The 18222-nt window shown below is 50.0% G+C and overlaps 1 protein-coding gene across 1 annotated transcript in view; it reads left to right on the forward strand.

Annotated features, from left to right (window-relative positions):
• The window catches only part of Slc9a8 (solute carrier family 9 member A8), a 49512-nt gene extending 32082 nt beyond the window's left edge, over positions 1-17430 (forward strand). Inside the window, exons 9-16 of the mRNA XM_090352511.1 lie at positions 2181-2319; positions 4241-4346; positions 7654-7770; positions 9768-9850; positions 12349-12460; positions 14071-14291; positions 15988-16134; positions 16728-17430. Coding sequence (XP_090208637.1) covers positions 2181-2319; positions 4241-4346; positions 7654-7770; positions 9768-9850; positions 12349-12460; positions 14071-14291; positions 15988-16134; positions 16728-16835 — 1033 coding nt within the window. The 3' untranslated portion in view covers positions 16836-17430. The remainder of the gene's footprint in view (positions 1-2180; positions 2320-4240; positions 4347-7653; positions 7771-9767; positions 9851-12348; positions 12461-14070; positions 14292-15987; positions 16135-16727) is intronic.
• Positions 17431-18222: the final 792 nt, after the last annotated feature.

Raw genomic sequence — 18222 nt, forward strand, 5'->3', positions numbered from 1 at the left:
ATTAGAAAATGTTTCTGTCTTTTTTTTTTTTTTTTTTTTTTTGGTTGGTGGGGAGGCTTGAACTCTGGGCCTGGCTGTTGTCCCTGAGCTCTTCAGCCCAAGGCTAGCGCTCTACCACTTGAGCCACAGTGCCACTTCCCTTCTAGTTTTCTGGTGGTTAATTGGAACTAAGAGTCTCACAGACTTTCAACTTTGGTGCCCTGGCTGGCCTTGAGCCAAGATCCTCAGATCTCAGCCTCCTGAGTAGTTAGGATTTCAGGCATGAGCCACCAGCTGGCTGCTAGTGTTAACTCTGAAGTCACATTACAGTCAAACAATAGCAATGTCTGGGTTACAGAATGGCTAAGGAGTCTGCAGAGTTCAGAGGGCTGGATGCAAGTCATGGGCAGATGCAGGGCAAGTCTCATTCACAGGCAGGAGAAACTGTTCAGCTGGGAACAGAGATTTTACTTTGGCAGTTAACCTGGACAAGTGATCTGATTGATGGTAATTTTGATTGTTGATAATCTCAGTGTGTCTGCTACCTCTCTGTCTTGAGCCTGAGGGAAGAGGTTTCATCTGGTGTGACAGTTCAGCTCTTGCGTCTTAGGTTTCTGATATGATCTGATACATTTGCAGATGTAATTATTTATTGAGGCAAGTAAGTTCTTGCCAGTTTGTGCCTCATGGTGTGCGGGCAGATGGTGGTTGTTTAAGTGTATAAGGAAAATGTAATCATTCTATTTCAGCTTTAGTTTAGAGGCTGGGTGGATAGTTTAGGGGTGGGTATGTAGTTTAGGGGCTTGAGCAGTATAGCACCTGCCTGGTGGCTCAAGGACCTCATGAGTTCAACCCTAGTATTATCCAAAGAAAATTCATGGAGAAGTTTAGAAGGAAACGGTCACCTCATAAAATGGGCAGTCAAGGTTAGGCACAGTATCTCAAGAACTAGAGCTGGGACTGGGCATGTGACTTAGTGGTAGAGTTCTTGCTTAGCATGCATGAAACCCTGGGTTCGATTCTTCAGTACCACATACACAGAAAAACCAGGAGTGGCCCTGTGGCTCAAGTGCTGGAGCACTAACCTTAAGCATAGAGAGGCTTAGGGACAGTGTGCAGGCCAGAGTGCAAGCCCTAGGACTGGCCAACAAAAAAAAGTGGGCGAGGCCAGTCTGCCACAGACTGCCTAGGACACTACGGGCCTACCATGGTTTCTTGAGTTGTGAGGTGGAGCGTTGCTGTTGACAATCATTTGTGTGCGTATGTGAGAGTAGGCAGGGTGGACAGAGCTGGCCCTTTACTTACCAAGGTTGTTTCTACAAAGGAAGTTGGTCTATAAGCTCTCACCAGTGGCCTGGCCTTGTGATGTGTAGGTCCTCAGCAAGCAGCACAGACTCCGGGTCCTGGGGAGACATAGCAGGTTGATGGCTGGGGTCAGCAAGGTGGAAGATGACCTATTGGGCAGTGCTAGTGACATCATAGCCACGCAAATGAGGACTTGGTCCTGCTAAGACAGCTTCTTCTGGAAGCCTCAGGAAAGATGACAGTAGCCATAATGGCTGTGCTCTGTAGAAAGACCAAGCTGTCCTAGTGGACAGATTTGAAGTGTGGGCCTGGGAGGAGAGGGAGGGAGGGGAGTGGCCACCAGAGTGCAAATAGCTGCAGTGTATGCACTGTACTGGACCCTATAAAGCCAGTAACTGCCCAGCCGCTCCATTCCAACCTGAATTCTTGCTTTACAAAGCCTTTGTTCCTGATTTTATTGGCAGATTTCAGCACTACCACACCTTGCATTGACACTCTAGGTCTTCTGGATAGGCCAGCCCCCTACCCACTATCCCTTGCCACTGTTCCCCCTCCTCCCACCAGATCTCCTTCCTGGATTTTAATGCCTGCACCCGAACACTCCCCCACTGTGCTCTGCAGGGCTGGGCCCCCTTCCTCCCTCCTACCTCAGCCACTTAATGCCTCTCTGTCACCCTGTGAACTCTTCTTGGCCCTAAGTAGAGCCTACTTGCCCCAGCTTCCCTATTCCTACCCCCTCAGGTCCTTGAGGGCAGGGACTTTGCCCTCATCTCTGAACCCCAGAAATTGAACAAATGAATGTGTGACTGAATGAATGAATGAGCAAGAGGTAAGTTCTAAGTTAATTTCTAAAATGGTCTATAACATTTTAACTTTTCTTTTCTTTTATTTCCTAGCACAGCTGAAGGTTTAACAAGAAAAAATATGTCAGATGTCAGTGGGTGGCAAACATTTTTACAAGCCCTTGGCTACTTCCTCAAAATGTTCTTTGGCTCTGCAGCCCTTGGCACACTCACTGGCTTAATTTCTGCATTAATATCCTTTTCATATGAGGAGCGGGGCAGGGTAGGACGTAATGACTCATCCTCATACCCGCTTCCCTTGCTATTTCTTCCCATTCCTTAAGGAGCCAAATTTAAAGGAAGATTTTTATGCTGAGTCCTAGAGTCCTAGTTAGAGAAACTAAACTCGGGGATTTTTAACTCTAACATATGAAATGTAGGATGTCATGGTTTCAAAGCTTAGAACCCTCACCCGCGTGTTAACAGGAATGACTTGAGACTCTTGTCAGAGCTCTTGTTACTTCCCAGAAGACATTAAGCATGGTCACATGACTTTCCTCCCTACTGCACTGCCTCAGTTGCCATATTCAGAAAATGGAAAACTAGCTCTCCCTGAGTTCTTCAGCTCAAGGCTACCAACCTACCCTTGAGCCAAGCCCCATTTCCCGTTTTCTAGAAGTTGATTGGAGATAAGAGTCTTAGGTCCTTTTGTGCTGGGCTGGTTTTGAACCTTGGTCCTCAGATCTCAGCCTCCTGAGTAGCTAGGATTACAGGCGTGAGCTACCACCTGGCTTGAAAAACTAATTTTCTTCTAAAACATGAAATTAAAACAATTTTGAGGGGCTGAGAATGTGGCTTAGTGGTAGAGTGCTTACCTAGCACGCATGAAGCCCTGAGTTCGATTTCTCAGTACCACATAAACAGAAACATCTGGAAGTGGCACCATGGCTCAAGTGGTAGAGTACTAGCCTTAAGCACAGAGAGGCCCAGGGACAGTGCCCAGACCCTGAGTTCAAGTCCTAGAACTAACTCTTGATCATGTGTTTATGTGGAAGAATTACAAAAGGGATTTTGAGAGTAAGCTCTCTGAAGTTATTTAACACTAATTTTGTAGATGTTCTGGTCAGAGAAGGAAGAAGGCCTGCAGGGCCATGACACCTTGACTGCTGGCGAAAATTTACCTGGATGAAGTAGGAGTAGGCTCTAGGCAATTTGTGCAGATCCCTGAGCTGTATTCCCAGGAGTAGCCCAGGTCTTCCTCCAGGAGCCTCCTGCTGGCTCCAGGCCTATTACTCTGCCATCCTTTTACAGTTTCCATCCATCCTCTGTTATTGAGTCTAAAACTGACTCAGTAGTTGGCTGACAGCCTTATCCATTATACCAGTAAACAGCATGGCAAAGGAGAGGGCTTTTCCCAATTGAGTATTTCCCTCCATATTTATCTTTGGCTTTAGTGTGACCCAGTACTTGGGGACTTGAAGCCTAGGTGTGGTGTGTGAACAGAGTCCGAGTATGCACAGACTCTTCTCAGGGGGTGAACCTGCTGGAAAGACAGGCCTTCCCCAGGGCATGAGGCATGGAGAGTCCGTTGATAGAGGGGCAGGCAGTGGCCTGAGGTATGCCATCTTCAGTGCAGCTGGCATGGCGCCCCCAGACCTCCACATCTACAATTTTTTTTTTTTTTTTGGTGGATCAGGGGGCTTGAACTTGGCCTGGGTACCATCCCTGAGCTCTTCAGCTCAAGGCTACCACCCTACTCTTGAGCTAAGCCCTACTTTTCATTTTCTAGAGATTAATTGGAGATAAGAGTCTCAGGTCCTTTAATGCCAGGCTGACTTTGAACCTTGATGCTCAGATCTCAGCCTCCTGAGTAGCTAGGATGACAGGCGTGAGCCACCGCGCCTGCCTGGCCTTCACCTGCATTTTCCAAGAGGTTCACTTGGCTGGTTTTAATTCCCCCAGTATTTGTCTTCTCTCTCATTTTTTTCATGTTTTAGCACATCCCATTTTTGTAACAACTATGTGTTCACAGGGCAAAAAATCCATACTGAAAGGTTTACAACCCCAGTCAGTTCTGCATCCTCTGTACTCCTTGTTCATTGGAAGGCAGCCACTGTGGTTGTCTGTGTGTCCCATCCAGCACCGCTTGGTCCCTTTTCCTTGATGGTCTTCACGTGCTAAAGCACATTGACCTGAGGAAGACACCCTCCCTGGAGTTCGGCATGATGATCATCTTTGCTTACCTGCCCTATGGCCTGGCGGAGGGGATCTCCCTGTCAGGTATGTAAAGAGAACTGGAATGTGCTGTGGCTGTGGCCTGCTTCAAGAGGTGTGTTGTTTTTAGTTTCCAGAGGCAAAGGCAATGTGAAGGTCCCTCCTTTACAAGTAAGAAAACCTCAGTTGAGCGAGATTACATTGCCCAAGGTCACGTGGAATTGGCAGAGCACCATTCCTTAGTTGTCATCTTGACTCAAGAGCTGACGCTCATCATCTTCCCCTAGGATGCTTCCCTCCAAGCAGGCCATGCGGAACCGTAAACAAAGGCTAGTAGAGAGGCCAGCGTATCCCCGCCCCGCATTGTGTTAGCGTGGTGAGACATATTGGACACAGTACACCTGATTTTACTTTTTTTTTTTTTTCCTACTTTATGCCATTCCTGGAGCTTGAACTTCGGCCTTGGTGCTTTCCCTGAGCTCTTTTGCTGGAGCTACTCTGTCACTTTGAGCTGCAGCATCACTTTCAGTTTTCTGGTGGTTAATTGGATACCACAGTTTCACTGACTTTCCTGCCCAGGCTGGCTTTGAGCCTCGATCCTCAGATCTCATTCTCCTGAATAGCTAGGATTACAGATATGAGCCACCAGTGTGTGGCCACATCTGTGATGTGTGTGTCTGTGTGTCTGTGTGTGTGTCTGTGTTTTGGTAGTGGGGGGTTGGTTATGGTCTTGAACTCTGGGCCTGGACACCGTCCCTGAGCTCTTCCACTCAAGGGTAGTGCTCTACCACTTGAGCCACAGTGCCACTTCCGGTTTTCTGGTAGTTAATTGGGGATGAGTCTCATGGACTTTCATACCTGGGCTGGCTTTGACCCGTGATCCTCAGATCTCAGCCTCCTAAGTAGCTAGGATTACAGGTGTGAGCTACTGGTGCCTGGCCCAATATTTTATTGACAGGATCTTCCTTTGGATCTCCTATTATGCCTGTGCTCTTTGTATCCCTTGTGGGACTGTGCAGTGTACTGGAGTCGTTTTTTGAACTCTCCGTTTGCCAACACTGAGCCCAGCTGATGAGCACCCAGGCAGAGAGCTGAGGGCATGGCAGCCTCATCTATGGAAAGACTGGAGTGTCTGCCTTACCAACAAATGGCCCCCTCTTGTGGCAAGCTGGTGAAGGCAGGAAAGCCAGGGCCCGGGACCACTGCAGACTCCCTGCTGTACCTTCCCTTTTCTGCCTGTGGGTGGGGGTTGACTTGCAGGCCTGCTGGGTGTTTTGCTTTGTATTCTTGCTTTGGCATTGCTGGGGATCAGATCCAGTGCCTCATCCTGGCACGTTAGCCATGTTCTTTACCTGAGCTGGATCCCTGCCTTGGTGTTGCCTTTTGGTGGTAGAGCTTGCGTGTTGGTGCTTTGCTGGATGTTACCTGCTCCTATAGAGAGGAGCGGGGGAACCTGAGCAGTGCAGGAGATCACTCCAGCAGTGGTTTCCACAAGGAACCTATGTCCTTTGAAGCCCTCGTGGCACTCTAATAAGAGCATGTGAGCAGGTCTCCCTGTGTCCCTTCACCCATCTGGTCACATCTGTCTGGTAGAGCATTGCTGGAGTCTCTGGAGATGGATGAGCAAAGGAATTTGCACTTTCGTGGGCCCGTGAGTCCTCTGGCACACAGGTTGCAGACACCTGCAGCTCTGTTTGTTTCGTAAGCTCTGTTGTATACAAATAGCCCAACAGCCGGTGTCTGAGTCATTCTGTGATTTATGCCAAGTTAGCCAGTCAGAACATTTCTCCACAATGATAGAAGTGTGGTAAAATATGGCTTATAAAATTTGACTTTCACTTTGTATATTTGGGTTTCCTATGTGATTTTTTTTTTAAAAAAATATGTCAAAATAGGTTTTAAAGCAGCTTTGCTTGGTTTATGATTTTTAACTTTTAAACATCCTACATGAAATAGACTTCTGTCCCATTGCCTGACATTGTACTGTACTCAAGGACAGAACCTAGGACCTGACTTCAATCCCTAAGACCTGGAAAAAAAAAGTGGAGTTTGGCCTAGTGGTAGAGTGCTTGTCTAGCATGCACGAAAACCCAGGTTTGATTCCTTGGTACCACATACATAGAAAAAGCTGGAAGTGGCACTATGGCTTAAGTGGTCAAGCTCTAGCCTTGAGAAAGCCCAAGGACAGTGTTCAGACCCTGCGTTCAAGCCCCAGGACTGGCAAAAAAAAAAAGCTGGCCGGGAATGTAGCCTAGTGGTAGAGTGCTTGCCTAGCATGCATGAAGCCCTGGATTCAGTTCCTCAGTACCACATAAACATAAAAAACACAAAGGGTACAGTGGCTCAAGTGGTAATGCTAGCCTTGAGCAAAAGAAGCTCAGTAACAGTGTCCACGCCCTGAGTTTAAGCCTCAGGACTGGCCCCCAAAAAAGCTCTTGTTCTTTTTTGCCAGTTTCAGACTTGAATTGAGATCTCTAGTCTTGGATCCTCCTACTTATATGTGTTCCATATATCTGGGATTATAGATGTGTACCACCATGACTGGCGTATTTGTTGACATGAGGTCTTTTTTCGTGGCATGACATTGAACCACTATTTTCCCAGTGTCGTGGTTTTTTTTTTTTGTTTTGTTTTTTTGTTTTGTTTTTTTGCTGGTCTTTGGTCTTGAGCTCAGGTCCCTGAACTTCTTTTGCCAAAAGTTAGCACTCTTACTACTTAAGCCACAGCACTACCTCCAGCTTTTTCTTTTTGGCCAGTCCTGGGTCTTGAACTCTGGGCCTGGGTGCTGTCCCTGAGCTCTTCAGCTCAAGGCTACCTCCCTACCCCTTAAGCCACAGCGCCACTCCGGTTTAAGTGGTTGACTGGAGATAAGAGTCTCATGGATTTTCATATCTGGTGCTGGCTTTGACCCATGATCCTCAGGTATCAGTCTCCTGAGTAGCTAGGATTACGGGCATGATCTACCACCGCCTGGCTTACTTGGACACTTTTTGCTCAAGGCTAGTTCTCTGCCACTTCAGCCACTGCTGGTTTTTTCTGTGTATGTAGTACCAAGGAATCAAACCAAGGGCTTCATTCATGCTAGGCGAGCACTCTACCTCTAGGCCACACTCTGGCCCTACTTCCCCTTTTTCTGAGATAAGAATCTCACATACTTTCCTGCCCAGGCTGGCTTTGAATTATGATTCTCAGATCTTAGCCACCTGAGTAGCTAAGATTATAGGCATGAGCCAACAGCACCCAGCTCCCTTTCTTCTTAAAACCCTAATACTCCAGGTTCTAGGCACTTGTAGAAGTGTCCTTTCTGTCGTGGTACAGTGACTGGTGTTGCGTCTGTTTATGCCTCTGTGCTTTGGCTCTCACCTTCCTCCAGGGATCATGGCCATCCTGTTCTCGGGCATCGTAATGTCGCACTACACCCACCATAACCTCTCCCCAGTTACCCAGATCCTCATGCAGCAAACCCTCCGGACCGTGGCCTTCCTGTGCGGTGAGTCCTCTGTGCTGGCATGAGCTGTGGCCCTGCCTGACAGCAGGTCCCACATTCCCTGCCTCCTGCCCTTTCACTAACCAGTGGCCCACCTGGTGTACCACGTTAAGACCTGCTCATCTAAGACATTTGAGAGAAAGCTTTCCAAAACTTCTCCTAAGAAGGATATTGCTGGCGATTAGGTGAGAAGACACCATAGTAAAGAGGAAGCCCTGGCTTGAACTTCATTGTATGAGGGGCGGGGCACAAGGGATGCAATCCCAGCATTTCCCACCGCGTCCACGAGCCCCTTGCTGCGGGTCACACAGGCAGGGCTGTCCTATGGCTAGGACCTGAAGACCTGCTCTTCTTAGCAGGCCTCCTGCTCTGCTGCTGCTTCTACACTTCCTCCTGTTCCTCCTCCTTGCTTGTACCTAGAGAGAAGGAGCATGTCCCCTCAGCTGCCCCAGCAGCAGCATTCCCTGGCACTTCCAGGGACTTGTCTTATTTTGATGAGCCAGGAAGGCAGGGCTTCTCTCTAGGGAGGCAGACAGCTCTGGGGAGGAAAGGCTGAGAACTTCTTGCCACAAAACAAGAGTAGAAGCCGGGCCTCTGTTTAAGGTATTTAATCCTAGACATGCATCTCAGAAACCCCCCACAGTCAAAGGATCCTAGGCAAAATGTGTCAGCTCCTGTTTCATTCCTGTCCCAGGCAGGTTTCCCATTGGGTGGTATTATGCTCGGGTCTGGGCATGAAGTCACTGGGCTGCCCTTTCAGAGTCATTTGCAGCAAACACATACTCCTTCACCAGCATCCAAGTATGAGGATTTGGCTGTGTGCAGGGCAGTGCTACAGTTTGTAGATCACAAACCTGAAGGGAAGTGCCATGTGCCAGAGTGGACACCTCAGCCAGAGTCCAGTCATGTGAAGATGGGCTGATTCAGCCAGGGTCTAGTCATGTGCTAGAACTCATGCTGCCAGCCAGAAGCAGAAGTGGATGCGGCCATGTTATAACTGCTCATTTGAAAGGGCACACGACTATTCCTAGATAAGAAGGCCTGCTAAGGAGAGGTCAGAGAGGGATGTCCAGCTGTGGTCTTGTTTTACAGGGAATGTGACTGCTGAACAAACACTGCTGAAATGTTTTAAAGCAACCTCACTTGGTTTACAGTGTTTAACTTTTAAAATCCAGTCCCTGTCTCCCTAGCTATCAGGCTATTCTGAGCCACCAGCGTCATAGTTTAAGCAGAGTGTCTAAAATTTTATAAAGTGTTTTGTCTTAAAATACACAGTGGCTGCTCATACACTGAGAATACACACTGGGCTCTCTGGGGTACAGGGGGAGCCAGGAGCTGGAGCTGGGTCTCTCCTTACCAGTCCTGCTGGGCAGAAGCTGGGCTCTAAATGCTGAGTTGGCAGTAATGTGAGTCCAGTCAAGGGCAGCCACTTGGCTTCCTCTGTGCAAGGAGGAAGTTCACAGGCGGCTCTCCTTGCTGTGGGCCGCCGTGGGCATCTATGCCAATCCAGTGCTCAGAGAGTGGACAGTTCCCTGGTTTGCCATCTCTGGCTGGGACAGTGTGACTATCACTTGGGGAATTCTGAGATGCAAGGAAATGGTGCCTCTGTGACAGAAAAGAGAGAAATACTAGTTGTAGAGGTGGGCGCTGGTGGTTTATACCTGTAATCCTAGCTACTCAGGAGGCTGAGCTGAGGACCACGGTTCAAAGCCAGACCAGGCAGTAAAATCCATGAGATCAGTTAACCACCAGAAAACTGGAAGTGGCACAGTGGCTCAACGTGATAGAGCACTAGCCTTGAGCTGAAGAGCTCAGGGACAGTGCCCAGGCCCTAGGTTCAAGCCCCACAACTAGCCAAAAAAACATAGATGGATAGATAGATATCAGTTGTAGGATTTTCTAGAAAATAAAGGAAAGAATGTTGGGTTATGCTGCTGAACAGTGTCATACTGCTGGAGAAAATGGTTGAGATGAATAACGCATTCTTTGATTTGTTTCAGAAACATGTGTGTTTGCATTTCTTGGCCTGTCCATTTTTAGTTTCCCTCACAAGTTTGAAATTTCGTTTGTCATCTGGTGCATAGTAAGTACATCCCTTGTTTTTATTGCTTATTTTTAGATCAATAACCACGTACTCTAGATTCATTTATGTAACTGTTAACAGTTCAACAGCTACATAGAATCTGCTGTTTAAGTTTTTTGTTGTTGTTGTTGTTAAAAAGTCACAACCATGCAGCTTTAATTTCAGAACACTAGTCTAGCAAATTTGACTTCCCATTATAGACCACAAGAACAATCAGACATGCCATAAGGGCAAGGGACGGAATTAATGAGTACGTCTCCCCAGAGGACTCTTTACGTCTCCTTTAAAAAGCATAAATTTTAAAAGAGAAACAAAGCTGGGCTCCTGCCTGTAATCCTAGCTAGTCAGGAGAATGAGACCTGAGGACTAGAGTTCAGAGCCAGCCAGAGCAGGAGTGCTCATGAGATTCTTATCTCCACTTAACCCTTCAGAAACTGAAAGTGAAGCTGTGGCTCAGTGGTAGAGTGCTAGCCTTTAGGAAAATAGCTCCAAGACAGTAGCCCAGGCCTTGATACTGAAGAAAAAATAAAATAAAGTAAGAAGGAAAAGGAAAACAAATCAGAATGATAGAGTGGGAAGTGGAATTATGGCTCAAGTAATAGAACACTAGTCTTGACCAAAAAGGCTCAGGGACAGGGCTAAGCCCTGAGTTCAAGCCCAGGACCTGAGCAAAAACAAAGAGTATGTAGATTTAGAGATTTGGAGAATTGGGGTTTCAAGACAACCCCAGCAAAAAATTAAGGAGACCCCCATTTTGATCAATAAGCTGGGTATCCTGTTGCCCACCGTGAGCTCATGCTCAAGGCCAGACTTCAAGACCCTGCCTGAAAAATAGCTGCAGCCAATGAGCTGGGTCTTTGTAGCCAGTTATAATGCATGTCAAAATCCTTAGCACATTATCTGGCATAAAAGTGTTTTGACCATTAGAAGGTCATCATCCAAGGCCATACCCAGGCATGTTGCTCATACTTGATAAAGTAAACAGTCATGGTAGCATATGCCTGTAATACCAGCACTTAGGAGACTGAGGCACAAGTATCATGAGTTCAAGGCCTGACTGACTACATAGCAAGACTCTCTTTAAGGAAAAAAAAAAAGGAAAGGGCCAGGAGCATAGCCCAGTGGTAGAGTGCTCGCTTAGTATTCACAAAACTCTGGGTTCTATTCCTCGGGACCACATACACAGAAAGAGCCAGAAGTAGTGCTGTGGCTCAAGTGGTGGAAGGGCTAGCCTTGAGCCAAAAGTGTTCCAAGGGCAGAACCCAGGCCCTGAGTTCAAGCCCCAGGACTGGAAAAAAAGAGAAAAACTTAAAGCCTAAAGAGTATATACGTGTGTCCAAATAAGTCAATGAATAAAAACTTACCAGAATCCAGAGCACAATAAGCCGGCGGTCTGGTGGCTCACGCCCGTAATCCTAGCTACTCAGGAGACTGAGATCTAAGGATCAAGGTTCAAAGCCAGCCTGTGTACAAAAGGACCTGGGACACTTATTTCCAATTAACCTCTAGAAAACAGTAGGTGGGGCTGTAGCTCTAGGGGTAGGAAGGTAACCTGAGCTGAAGAGCTCAGGGACAATGCCCAGGCTAGAGTGGTAGCCTTGAGCTAAAGAGCTCAAGGACAGCATAAGAGTTCAAGCCCCATGGCCCACAAAAAAAAAAAAAAAAAATTCCAGAGCACAGTAGAGTTTTATTTTGTATTTCCTTATATTTTTTGTGCCAGTACTAGGACTAGGGCTTGAACCTAGGCCTTGACATCTCACTGGGCTTTTTTGCTCAAGGCTACCACTCTACCACTTGAATCACACCTCTGCGTGGGACTTTTTACTCGTCATTTGAGTCTCAGGGACTTTCAGCTTGCTTCAAACCTCCACCCTCAGATCTCGGCCTCCTCCTCAGTAGCTAGGATTACGGGTGTGAGCCGCCAGCTCCGAGTTGCTTCTGTCTTTCCTATCTCCAGTGCTTGGTGCCTAACCCAGAGACTGCACGCTAGGGAGCCCCAGCCCGGCCCTGTAGACTGTCTTTGAGACCAAGGCCTTTGGAGATGATGGGCGCCAAAAGCCATGGCAGGCACTTGCAGGTTCTTTTTGCCCAGAGCTCTGTTTCTGCACCCAGGTATGGGCAGATGTCAGCCTGCCACTGAGCTGTGAGGAGTGAGGCCCCACAGGGAGCCAGATGCACTTTGTCCCTCTAGACCTCCATCCATGGGGAAGACAGCAGCAGCAACAGCCTGTCTCATGGTGTCCTCTTGTCAGTCAGATGCCTTACACCTGATACATGAATTCTGGCCATTGGCCCTGTTGTTCCCTAGCTCTCCTCCCGCTGTGGAAACATGAGACGCAAAGCTTGTTTCCCACACATGGACCCTGCCATTGCCAGCAGCACCTGTGCAGGGCTTATCTTCATGATAGGAAGCCTAGAAGGCGTGGGTGCATCACCCTGTGGTAGCAGGCACCAGGTCCAGTGAGAAGCAACAGAGCTGACTCCATTTGTGCTCACAGGTGCTTGTACTGTTTGGCAGAGCGGTCAACATTTTCCCTCTTTCCTACCTGCTGAATTTCTTCCGTGACCATAAAATCACTCCGAAGATGATGTTCATCATGTGGTTTAGTGGTAAGAGACCTCACGAGTCCGCAGTGGGAGAGCTGTGCGGAAGGCCCCAGCACGCACAGATAACTGCGTTACTGGATTACTGTCTTCCCGGGTACCCCAAGGCGGGCGGCCCACTGGTGCTGTATGGAGGGGGGCAGAGTACACATTGAGGAGCCCTGACCTTTGGCAGACATGTCCTGTCCCCTTATGATAGCCCTTGGGGATGGGCGGTGCCTGGTGTGCCTTTGCTTTTGGCAGTACTGGGCAATATCACCCAGGACCTCATGCTAGGAGGCAAATGCCCTACCTTGGCTGACCTAGCCCCCATCGACTCATGATGGCTGCTTTTCCTTCAGCCAGAGTTCTAGCAGTTTCTTGAATATTTCAGCTGCTGTTCGGTCATTTCTCCACATCTTGAAGCATGAAAATTATTTTATAAAGCTTTGGTTCCTAAAGAACCGGATCCTTACACATCTTTCAATTTATTTTGGGGAAATACATAGAGTTCTTTGTGCTTCCTTTGTAAATGTTATGACTGAACATATGAGTTAGAATATAGCAACATGCTTCATAAGGTTCTCGCATTTATAGCGAGCTTTAAATTTGTCTTAATGTTGCTTTCAAAAGACCTGGCATGGCTGGGCACTGGTGGCTCATGCCTGTAATAATAGGTGCTTAGGAAACTGAGATCTGATGATTGAGGTTCAAAGCCAGAAAAATCACTGAGACTCCAATAACAAGCAAAAGTCATAAGTGAAAGCGTGGATTCAAATGGTAGAGCTCTATTCTTGAGAAAGAAAGACAAGCAAGAGTTCAAGGCCCTGAATTCAAGCACACAAAAAAATAAGACCTGGTCTAAGAAATGTGTGTGAGGCCGGGCTCAGTGGCTCACGCCTGTAATCCTAACTACTCAGGAGGCTGAGATCTGAGGATCAAAGTTCAAAGCCAGCCCAGGCACAGAAGGACCTGAGACTCTTATCTCTAGTTAACCTCTAGAAAATGGGAAGTGGGGGTCCAGGAGTGTGGCCTACTGGTAGAGTGATCACCTAGCATGTATGAAGCCTTAGGTTCGATTGCTCGGTACCACATACACAGAAAAAGCCAGAAGTGGTGCTGTTGCTCAAGTGGCAGAACGCTTGCCCTGAGCAAAATGTATCCAAGGACAGTGCTCAGGCCCTAAGTTCAAGCCCCAGGACTGACAAGAAAAAAAAAGAAAGAAAGAGAGAAAGAGAGAAAGAGAGAAAGAAAGAAGGAAAGAAAGAAAGAAAGAAAGAAAGAAAGAAAGAAAGAAAGAAAGAAAGAAAATGGGAAGTGGGGCTTGGCTCAAGTGGTAGAGTGCTAGCTCTGAGCAAAAGAAGCTCAGAAATAGTGCCCAAGCCCTGAGTTCAAGCCCCAGTCCTGGCCAAAAAAATTAAAAATAGGTGTGAAGACTGAGTAGGGACATGGTTCAAGTGGGAGGGCATTGGCCTAGGAGGTGGGAGAGCCTGAGTTTGAATCCCAGTAGCACCAGCACTACTCCCATGTATGTGGATCAGGAGCACTGATGCACGGCTGTAATCCCAGCCCTTCCTACCTGGAAGCACTGGGTCCTCCCCTTTGCCCTGGCCCCTGACCGGCTGCTGTGCCCTTAGGCCTGCGAGGGGCCATCCCCTATGCCCTGAGCCTGCACCTGGACCTGGAGCCCATGGAGAAGCGGCAGCTCATCGGGACCACCACCATCGTCATCGTCCTCTTCACCATCCTGCTGCTGGGTGGCAGCACCATGCCCCTCATCCGCCTCGTGGACATCGAGGATGCCAGGGCTCGCCGCAGGAGCAAGAAGGATGTCAACCTCAGCAAGACCGAGAAGATGGTCCGTGCCGTGCCTGCTGCAGGCCCTGCCGTGGGGAAGGGCCGGGGGTGGGGGGGCCTGGGATGTACTAGGACCTCCTCCCCATGTGTGCCCTATGTGTTTAAAAGCATGGCTCTGTCCATCCACAGCAAAGGGTACTGAGGAAAACCAGGTGGACCCCGCCGCTGCCAGGTCCTGCCTGGAAGGGTCCAGAATACAGTGTCCCCAGGGCTCACTCAAATCCCTCTTGAGGCCAGTGGAGGCCTTGGCCCAGTGTCAGTGGAAACTGACCATCTCTTCTTCCTGCTTCTATGCTGTCTCCCCCCTCTCCACACACACTACCCAGTGCCCCTGGTGTTCCTTTGTAGATGGCAGGAATCCCCACAGCCTGCCTGGGAAACAGGGCCAGAGGACTTGGCTGAGCGACTCCTCAGCCCCTTAGCTGCCACCAGCACAAGGCTGCTGTGGGCTTTCCCATGTGTATGTGTAGGCTCTGCTCCCTGCCCTATCCACCTGCCTTTTTGTTGGTGGTGGTGGTTGTGAGGCTTGAACTCTGGGCCTGGGTGTTGTCCCTGAGCTCTTTGCCTCAATGCTACCACCCTACCTTTAGCCACAGTGCCAGCCACTCCACTTCCACTCTCATGGACTTTAGTGCCTGGGCTGACTTTGAACCATGATCCTCCAATCTTAGCCTCTTGAGTAGTTAGAATTACAGGTGTGAGCCACAATGCCCTTTTTTTTTTTTTTTTTTTTTGCCAGTCCTGGGCTTGAGCTCAGGGCCTGAGCACTGTCCTTGGGCTTTCTAAAGGCTAGAGCTGTACCACTTGAGCCTCAGCACCACTTCTGGCTTTTTTCTATGTATGTGGTACCAAGGAATCGAACCCGGGTCTTCGTGCATGCTAGGCAAGCACTTTAACCACTAGGCCAAACTCCCGGCCCCTTTTTTTTTTTTTTTTTTTTTTTTTTTTTCCCCCGTCTTCGTCAGTCTTGGGGCTTGAACTCGGCCTGGGCACTATCTTTGAGCTTTCTCAAGGCTAGCACTCTACCCTAGCAGCTCTTCCAGCTTTTCCTGTGTGTTTGGTACTGAGGAGTCAAACCCAGGGCTTTCATGTATGCCAGGCAAGCACTTTACCGCCAGGCCAAACTCCTTGCTCTTCCACCAGCTTTCTTGCTGGGTTTTGTCATTAGGTGCCAGGGCTTTTGTGCTCAAGGCTAATGCTCTAGCACTTTGAGCCAGAGCTCCATTTTCCACTTTTAGGTAATTATAGTCTGAAGGGCTTTTCTGTCTGGTGTGGTTTTGAACTCTGATCCTTAGATCTCAGCCTCTTGATTAGCTAGGATTACAAGTATACTTGCTGGGGTTTTTGTTTTTTGTTTGCTTTTGTTTTTTGCTGGTCCTGGAGCTTGAACGCAGGGCCTGGGCACCTGGGCACCGTCCCTGAGCTTTTTTTGCTCAAGGCTGGTGCTCTACCACTTTGAGTCACAGTGCTACTTCCAGCCTTTTCTCTTTATATGGTACTGAGAAATGGAACCCAGGGTTTCATGCATGCTAGGCAAGCATCTACCACTAAGCCACATGCCCACCCCTGCTTCCTGGTCTGTAGCAGACATTCTTAAATCAGAGTAGGCTGGACACCACCCAGCAGAAGGGCATTTGTTACAATGGCTGGGTGCCAGCGCTGCTGACAGGAGGGGGCGGGGGCTCCCTGTCATGCAGGGCAACACGGTGGAGTCGGAGCACCTGTCGGAGCTCACGGAGGAGGAGTATGAAGCCCACTACATCCGGCGGCAGGACCTCAAGGGCTTCATGTGGCTGGACGCCAAGTACCTGAACCCCTTCTTCACACGGCGGCTGACTCAGGAGGTGGGACAGGCCAGGGTCCCTGGCCTCCCTTTCTTGGGACCTCAGTGGCCATGGGTGGGGGACGGGCTGCTAGAGGCTAGTGTGGGCCACCAGTGCACCCCCACTCCCTGAGAGCTGGGATTGCTGAGCTCAGCCGCAGTGCTTTTCCTCCCCCGTGTCCTTCCCTCAGCTAGGCCAAGGACTTCAGGCACTCTGTGTCCTTAGGTAGTACTCAGGGGGCAGGGGTCCCTCAGGCGGTGATGAGGCCAGGGTCGACCTGCTGCCGTCCCCTCTGGGCCCCATTTTAGCTGCCTAAGCTCAGCTGGCACGAGCTTGTTGGGAGTGTCTCAGGATCTGGGTACTACCACGCACACCCTCCAGCCACACAGGAGACCCAGCACTAGCCCACTTGATAGCTGGGCAAACGGAGGCCCAGGATGTTTCCCCAAAGGTTCTGGGGAAAAATGGATCTGATGTCTGTTCCAGAGCTTGTGTCTTCTACCTCCCCTCCTGTGTGCCCAGTGGTCCTTCCTGTTCCCTTGCTTGGCCTTGCCCTGCCCCCTCCTTCCACCCTGCCCCAGCCCACTGACCGGGCTCCTGTGTCCCTCGCCCAGGATCTGCACCGCGGACGCATCCAGATGAAGAGCCTCACCAACAAGTGGTACGAGGAGGTGCGCCAGGGCCCGTCAGGCTCTGAGGACGACGAGCAGGAGCTGTTCTGAAGGCATGAGGGCAAGGCTGCTGGGGCCAGGGCTCCGAGGTGGGGGCCTGCCTTTGGCAGCTTCTCTGAGAAGTAAGACAGGCAAGTGGAAGATGGCTGCTGCCTGTGTGGAATTTTCCAGGCCTTTGGAGCTAGCTGGTTCAGAAATGCCTATTGGCTCCAGCCCACAGAGTGGCAGACCACAGTCCCAGGTAAATGCTCCCCTACTGCTACCAGCTGGGGTTTTCCCAAGCCTGCTGGGCGCAAGCCAGGGAGTGCTAGGCTACTCCATCCTCAGACCCCAGGAATCGCCTGGGGGCATGGGTGGCACCTTTGCCTCTGTGGGGACCAGCAGCCATTTGGACCCAGTGGCAGGACCCAGTGACCCACCTTGGCAATGTCACATGCCCTCACTGGCATCCTGCACTCCGAGAAACACTGACGGACCTTTTTCCAACCCCTAGCTTGCTTGCCCCCATGCCACCAGGGGCTACCTCTGCTGAGCTCCAGGGAAGCTGCCTGCCTGGGCCCTTCCCTAGCCCTTGCTGTGGAGGCACAGCGCCTTCTAGTGAGAGAAATGGGAAGTATGGGGTCCTGTGGACAGCACTGTGACAAAGTGTAGTGTCTGCGCTCTGTCTCCAGTGCTCATCAGGACAGTCTGCCTGCTGTCACCCTCATTGCTGTTCCTGGCTCTTCCTCTTGCATTTCCTGCCACATTGGGTCCCATCAGCCCTCTAAGCCAGTTCCCTTCTCCTCGCTAGATAGGAGCAGAGCAGGGATTCCACATGCACGCCTGAGACACAAGTGGCCTTCAGGTACGCACACACTCATGCGCGCGCGCGCGCACGCACACATACACGCACGTTCATGGGCGCACGCCGGCCCGACACTGGCTTCCCGACTCTGCCAATCATGTCTGCAGGAGGCCCACACCTCACCTGCCCTTTTCCTAACAGCTGCACTCTGCCCAGTCCCCATGCATGGCGCTGGGGCCTGTGCCCTTGGTGAGTGATGTCACCATGTGCATGGCCATCCCCGGCTGGGGGCTGAGAGGGGCTCAGCGCCATCCTCTGGTGCCGACTCTCAGCACAGGGCAGAGAAGCCATCTCTTTGTCTTGCAAGAGCAGTGCTGGCCGGGCCAATGGCCCTGCATGTTGGAATGCCCACCTGAGTCCCCAGGCCCCAACTGCCCTCAGATCCCTGTGTGTGTTATCAGGCCAGCAGCCAGACATGGCCTTCCGAGCACTTGGGTCATGTACCCATGGGCTGCACACTGGCAGAGCACTGGGCCTGGTGCCCTCGGTGCCATATAAGCAGATGTTTACCTGCCACCGATTCAGACCTTCAGGTGGAAAACAAGCCTTCCCTCCAGTCCTGGGCCCTCTGGCTGCCGCACTTCCTCTGCTGGG

Source organism: Megascapheus bottae, chromosome 18 (genome assembly GCF_031878675.1).
Source record: "Megascapheus bottae isolate mThoBot1 chromosome 18, mThoBot2.hap1, whole genome shotgun sequence".
In the NCBI taxonomy this organism is placed as follows: domain Eukaryota; kingdom Metazoa; phylum Chordata; class Mammalia; order Rodentia; family Geomyidae; genus Megascapheus; species Megascapheus bottae.